General features: G+C 34.6%; 1 protein-coding gene across 2 annotated transcripts; it reads left to right on the top strand.

Moving 5' to 3' along the window:
- Positions 1-996: 996 nt before the first annotated feature.
- LOC141696297 (zinc finger BED domain-containing protein RICESLEEPER 2-like) lies at positions 997-4156 on the top strand. Of its 2 annotated transcripts, XR_012564453.1 has the most exons (5): positions 1010-1186; positions 1387-1866; positions 3323-3528; positions 3602-3690; positions 3813-4148. XR_012564453.1 is itself a non-coding variant. In XM_074500456.1 (4 exons), the coding sequence occupies exon 2, from the start codon at positions 1531-1533 to the stop codon at positions 2866-2868; it is 1338 nt and encodes a 445-aa protein (XP_074356557.1). In that variant the 5' UTR covers positions 997-1186; positions 1387-1530; the 3' UTR covers positions 2869-3528; positions 3602-3690; positions 3813-4156. The 2 variants fall into 2 exon arrangements, 1 of the variants encoding a protein (XP_074356557.1); XM_074500456.1 differs by having other exon boundaries at positions 997-1186; positions 1387-3528; positions 3813-4156.
- The last annotated feature ends 3351 nt before the right edge of the window (positions 4157-7507 follow it).

Here is a 7507-nt window from a genome sequence, read left to right as displayed (position 1 = left end):
GAATCACACTAAGGATCAGATAATGATATATTCCATTATCTCACTTTTTTCTCAGGTTGATCTCTCAACCTTACAACTTTTCGTAAACTTTTATTCGCAGCATCACTCATTACTCAACAGCCTCTCGCTGACATCAGATTCTATTAGTTGCTCCTATAACTCAACTCAAGTCTCCAGTTTATATATAATGGAGCTTAGTTACTTTTCGTGAATATACACATATAAACACCTTATGAACCAGCTATACATGTGGCGGTGAAGCCAACGCACTTACACTTATCTTCTCTATTTTACTGTTTCAAAAGGACCAGCATAATGCCTATTAATTCTCTTTTCTTTCTAATTCTAGAAATTCGTGCTCATGAATATTTTCCAATAGTTACTGGTTGTTGAATCTCATTCCCACATGTTTCTCTGTTCAATTAACTTAGTTTGTAATTGCTTCCAATCGCATTCAAGGCTCTTTAGTCATTCTCTTAATCTTCTCGTCCATCTGCTAATGATATACTGAAACAATGGCGTATTCGATTCTCGATGTTCTCAAAATTACACTAGAGTTAAGAATTAATGAGAAAATCTTGAGTGGATATGATTGACGCACAAATGTATCATTGTACCTTAATTTCCTTGAATCACAATCGAGTATATTTGCCAAGCGAAAATCTCTTACTTCTTAGAAGAAAATACACTAGTATGGAGGCATCACCCGCATATAGGGCTGTAAATGAACCAAGTCGAGTCGAATTTTTCATAAACGAGTTCGAGTTTGAGTTTTTCCTTAACGAGTCAAGTCGAACTCGATTAGCTTATCGATCACATTTTCTTGTTCGAACTCGAGTTCGTTAACAACCGAGTCGAGTTCGTGTCGTTCACGAACTTCTCGAGTCGAATCGAACTCGAGTCGAGTTCGAGTTGGTCAACATTATTTTAAGTTGTTTCAAAAATGAGTCCTAAATTAAAACAATTTGTTAAGCCCAGCCCAACACCCATACCAGGAGAAATACACACAGCCCAACCCAGAGTAGATGTACAACTTGCTTACACAATTACACATAAAACTTAATCAAATAATCAATCGACAATCGACTATTGAGTAATCACTTTAACGACCTAGCCAAAACTGAAACTTCTGCACGAGAAGCTCTGATAGGAGAAGCTATCCAGTTCAATTCATCTTCTTCAACTGGTATGTTTAATTAACTTCTCTTTGATTTTAGGGTTTAATACTTGATTTGGTTTAACTTCTAAGTTTGTGATTTATAACCTTATTGGATTTGTTTTGGATGCTTCGACCATGACCTAAAAACCACCTATTCTGTTAAATTGTTCTTGTTTTTAGCGTTGTTGCGGTAAATATTAATTGATTAAATATGTCAAAATTTTCAGATTCGAAATGAAATCAAGAAAATCAAAAAGGGCGCACACAGAAGTATCCCGTAGAATGCTGTATATGAAGAAAATATTAGAAGCTTCGGAGATGAAACTCCATCAGATGACACAGGTGAACAAGAAGATATTAGTGTTAGAAAAATGAAGAAAAGTGATACAGGTTCTACTTCATCTTCCAAAGAAAAAGAAAGTGAAGTAACAAATGAACAATGGGATAAGCAAACTGAAGAAGTTCCAAAGCCTTACACAATAAGGCCAAGGAAGAAAACTCCTGCTGCTTGGAAGTTCCTGGAAGAATTTGAGCAAGATGGTGAAAAGTGGGCAAGGTGTAAACTTTGTCACCAGGAATTAAAACGCGGTCCGACATCTTCAACATCATCTCTGAACAGGCATGTCGACAAATGCAAGATTATACATGGACTTGGGCTCCAAAAGCGGGCACAACTTCAATTCCAACCTGGTGATAGTTCATCAGAGGTAACAATTGCTAATTTTAAGTATGATTATGCCGATATGAGAAAAAATGTCTCCCACTATATAATGGTAAATGAGTTGCCTTTTATCCATGTTGAGAGTTTTATGTTTAACGAGCTTATGAGGAAAGCTACTCCCTTTTGGCAGAAAATTAGCAGGGCAACTGTAAAATCTGATTGCATGAGTACTTATGAAATTGAAAAGAAAAAATTAAAAGATATCTTTAATTCTGTTAAGAGGATTAACGTAACCACGGATATGTTGACTTCATCGAGTCAGAAAATAGAGTATATGGTTATTACTGCACATTGGATAGATTGTTCATGGAAGCTAAATATGATAGTTATAAGCTTTTGTAATGTCCCTCCTCCTCATAGTGGATTTGTAGTCGCAGAGGCTATATCTAAGTGTTTAACCAATTGGGAGATTGTAGATAAAATTGGAACAGTAAGTGTTGATAATGCAAAGGCAAATGACGTTGTTTTACGAACTTTAAAGAATATGTATGATATTAGGAAAACATCATTACTTATTGAGGGAAAACTTTTCCAGGTTCGTTGTTGTGCACATATTCTAAATTTATGTGTGAAAGATGGTTTGGAACCAATAGATGAGATTATTGAAAAGATAAGAGATGGTGTTAAATATGTAGCTGCTTTAGAGGGCTGTAGAATTAAATATGCAGAAATTGCTAAACATCTATATTTAAAGACTAAAAAGTTAATATTAGACGTCCCTACTCGTTGGAAATCTACTTTTAAGATGTTGATTTGTGCTATCGAGTTTAAACAAGTTTTCCAGCGATATCCCTCTTTTGATAAAGGCTTTCTAGAATATGTTCCTAATGCAGTGGATTGGGAAAAGGTTGAAGGTATTTGTTCAATTTTAGAAGCATTTAATCCTGCCACTAATATTGTTTCTGGTACTCATTATCCTACATCAAACTTGTTCCTGGAAGAAATTAAGAAGGTTAAACAAATACTTGACCAAAAATCTTTTGATTAGAATTTACATATTAGAGAGATGGTAGGTGAGATGAAAACTAAATCTGATAAATATTGGGGGGAGAGTAATCTGGCAATGTCCATTGGCGCTGTTATGGATCCGCGTTTTAAAATGAAGCTTCCTATGTTTTGTTTTCCTACTCTTTATCCACTTGAAGGTGAGGCAGATCGAAATCTTGCCTACTTAACCAATGTCTTAAATGAACTCTATCAAGAATATTATCTTGAATATCGAGCAAAATCTACAAATTTTTTAGAATCAAGTCAAGTTTCATCAGATGGAGGCCCCATCAATATGGATGAAATAAAGACACCGCAAGGAATTAATGAATATGAAAATTTTGTTCGTGAAAGTGGTGCAATTCTGGAACCCATCAAATCAGAATAAGATGACTATTTGGCTGAAAAAATTGTCATTCCTGCTCCTAATTGTTCAAAATCTTTTGACATATTAGCTTGGTGGAAACGAAACAGTGCTAAGCATCCAGTCTTGTCAAATATGGCTCTTCCGATGAGCACGGTTGCTTCAGAATCGACTTTCAGCGCTGGTAGAAGAGTCATTGAGCCACACCGCTCTTGTTTAAAACCTAATACAGTGGATATGTTATTGTGTGGTGCTTACTGGGTATGCGAACTTTACGTGCTTAAAAAACCAAGCAAGGTACATATGCATTTTAGTATTTCATACTTCATACATGTACTTTTATGTTATAACTTATATCTTCTTTATGCAGGATGCTCTCATCTTAAAGGAAGTTGAGATTGATTTGGATTTTGACAAAATGACTATTTGATTCTATCAAGGGGAAGTTAGATTAACGAGGTTTGTACCAGGCAATTAGGATATTCTGATTTGGCTTAATCTTTAAATGATCAACTTTTTTACATGCACTCTGATGCTTCCTTTTTTAAAACTAATATTCTGTTTCAAATTAATTTATGCAGTGTGTTGTGCAGCCTGTGCTTGAATTCTGAAGCGTCTAATGAAAATTGGGATGATAAATGATCAATTTTTGCTTGGTTTGCTGTAGTGGACAAACCATGTTATTTGGCTTTTGAGAATTTTTAGACACTAGTGTTTGTATCTAGTTTTAACTCTTTATTTTCAAGTTTTAACTAGTTTAAATTCTCAAGTTAGCACAAATATTAATATTTTTAAAGTGTGTAATTTGCTTATTATCAGGATAATGAGAAGTGTGAACTACTGAACTTGAACTGTGATTATTCTGAATTATCCAGTAATGTAGTTATGTAGAGCAGAGCATGCTCAGAGTCATGTATGAATCATGTATCTATTTTTTTAGGTATAATGCTTATCGAGTCGAGTTCGAGTCAAGTTTAACGAGTCGAGTCGATCTCGAGTCAATCTCGAGTCGAGTTTGAGTCGACCACTTAAAAAACTCGGATTGACTCGATTAACTTAACGAGTATGTTTTCTTGTTCGAGCTCGAGCTCGATTACTTGACGAGTCGAGTCGAGTCTAACGATTAGCTCGGTTCGTTTACAACCCTACCCGCATATTCTAACCCATACTATCATTTATTTTGGTTCGAGGGAGTTCTAATATGAAACTGAGTGAAATGCTTTTCATTGACGTCTAGTCACATATAACGCTTATTCTACTATCGGAAAGTCTTCTTTGACATCTATATGTCTCGTATCATATTCTCGGAGTAGCTTGAATCTCTTGAGTTATCGTAGCCAATATTCATATCTTTTAGTTCTTCCTTATTTAATACCCGTTCATCTAGGAGTGGTATATACTATTCTGGTTCGACATGATTTCATCATATTCTGAATACTCCTGTCAAATCTCAAATCAAATAATATCGATCATTTATAATCAATTTCTGGATCTGATGACGTACCACCATTTATTCAAGAAGCAACGAACCCACTTATTGGACAAACTTTGGTTCTCAGGTGACTTCACTACGATGTTTCCTAGAAAAATGTATCCATCTAGACTTTGACGTCCCGCCTTAACTCTTGGGTAGGCATAACATTCATTTACATATTTCCTCCCATTTTCTCTTCATGTCTAGTCACCAGATATCTTCTTTTAGCCCCTGGTACTTGATCGTTATCCTAGGATGCATTCCCTATCTCAATTTACCAATGTTTCCTAAATTTTTCACCTTACTTCTATCCCTCATGTTACCCATATCTTACCTATAAATTTTCTTTATCATCCTTTTGATTCCACTTTCTTTCCTATTTCCGTTCTTCATTCTCATAGCTCATTCACTACCGAACTCCTGATATTAATACTCATTTTGATGTCATATCAAATTAGATATCAATACGAACTTTGATGCTCACAACATCCCATACTAAAGAAATATCAATCATCTATATTAATACCACTTTTGATATTTAACAACAACCTAAGTATCAATATCAATCAGAAACTAAACTAAAACTGTATCTCACATTTTATCCAGAACAGAAATACTTGATAAATCATTTATTGTATGATGATTAAAACAATTCAGAAACACGAAACCCTTTGATAAAACTTTATTGCAGATGATAGAATCTCTTTGATTGGCTAATATAATCCATATTGGTGTAGGTACTAATCTCTTATTTATTCCACCTCCCTTCTTCCTTTCCTTCCTTCCTTCTCTTTGCTCTATCTTAAATCTTTAGTTCTTAAAAAATCTTTCTCACCTGTCCATACAAATAACTTTCTATCTCTCTTGTTCATTACTAAGGGCATATTCATCCAAGTAAAGCCTCACACACTTGCAGCAACTTCTGAACTCTACTAGTGTCCTTACCTTCCCCAAATTCCTCAGTGCTTTAATTTCGGATTTGAAAGTCGCATCAAAATTTGACTTAATCTAATTGGAATTGATTTCCATCTAACTGACCATTAATTGGTAAAATCAACCAATTAACTTACTTAATTGATTAATTGCACCAAGTGATGACTAGATAAATGAAATCAAAGACCAATTATATATAGTCGAATTGGCTGTGACAACCTCTTTCAAGAACCGAGATCACAATTATTTGGAGTATTACCATGAATATCAATAACACACAGAAGTATACTTTCTATCTTTAAGAGTATGGTATTTTCCAAAAATTTGGGCAGCATCTCCTTTATATTATTGACTACCAGCCGGACTCAAGACGACACCAACAATCAATCAAACAACCAACAATCAACTCATAAGTAGACCAATCAACTTCCATCTTCTAAACTCACCATTTCACCATCACATATAATACTAACCAGTACAACCCATATTTTAGTTCAACTTAAGATTATAGCGAACAATTCTTATTATATAATACCATTTCTCTTATGCTTTGATTATAACTGAATATCACTACTGAGTATTATTATAAATTATTCTAAAATTCTTCTAGTTCATGTTTCAAATCAAGCTCTCTCATAAACAATTCGCCTATCCGTGACAATATACACTTGTCCTTATTAGTTAACTCGTTTAACTTCTGATAACCAGCACATGGTCTCAACCAACACTCTCATAATCTTGTGAAAGAATTCCTTTGGTTTTAAAGCATTATTAAAAAAATTCACAGTTGAATCACCATATCTTCATCTCTACCTATGCCTTTCTATACTGAACCTTCTTTGTTGGCTCAGTTATGAGTATCAAATTTACCATAACTCACTTACTTAAGTGGAAAAGCCCAACCATTCCATGAAGAACACACTCAAAGTTTATTCGTAACTAGCACTTCTTCGATCTTGAACCTTCATGACAGTATCTCCCACATGATTGAGGTATGCTTCATCTTCACAATGTACTAATCAATTATCTAGTTATTATTAAGAATTTCTTCATTCGATTTCGTTATCCAATCAATCGTTTGCCTTATCCGATATACGCAGTTTGACTTTCTTATTTCTCTAGTTAATTTACCTCATACAGTTTGCTAACACTTTAATTCATGCCAAAGTCCTAGACTCGAAACATATCATACATATAGATTTCCGCCTCTGAATTGATGTCCTCGCAACAATCCCGTTATCGGCATAATGGTTCTTCTCTGCACGTAAATGTCCACCATTTGTTGGCTTGCAATTATCCACACTTATTACGTAATTCCATCTGCTACACGGGTTCGTTTCACTTCCTTTTTAAAACACTCAAAGAATAGACCTTACGCAAGAAGGGAATTTGTGTATATGATTCTGATTGGAAACCTTTTGTAAGGAATAAGAGTACAAGGAAACAATCGGAAGGATTCATAAATTAATAAATCATAATTTAAGAAGAAAGAATGAGTATGATTTAGATGTGAATGAGATAACCATATTTGTACTCAAGGTGGCCAGTCTTTCATACTATATGGCATACAGCACATGATTAGGTGGCATCCCACCAGACTCTTTGTCATTTCGGCAAAGCGTCACACCATAACACTGCTTGTCCCAATCAGAAAACAATATTTTGAAGAAGGAATGATTTGAAAGGGATTCAACCATTTTCTTGTCACCTTATAGAGCTGATCATGAAAGAAGTTATACTTTACTCGAGATTTATAAGAATTATAGGAAAGAATGATATCGAAAGAATGATATTATTGGTTGTCATCCACATTTCATCTGTTTACAATTTCAACGCTTGTCCGATCAATAGATCCCATTCCGAGTCATC

The sequence above is a fragment of the Apium graveolens genome, chromosome 11, assembly GCF_009905375.1.
Source record: "Apium graveolens cultivar Ventura chromosome 11, ASM990537v1, whole genome shotgun sequence".
Lineage (NCBI taxonomy): Eukaryota > Viridiplantae > Streptophyta > Magnoliopsida > Apiales > Apiaceae > Apium > Apium graveolens.
Note: the sequence above shows the minus strand (reverse complement) of the source record. Positions and strands in the feature narration are given on the sequence as shown.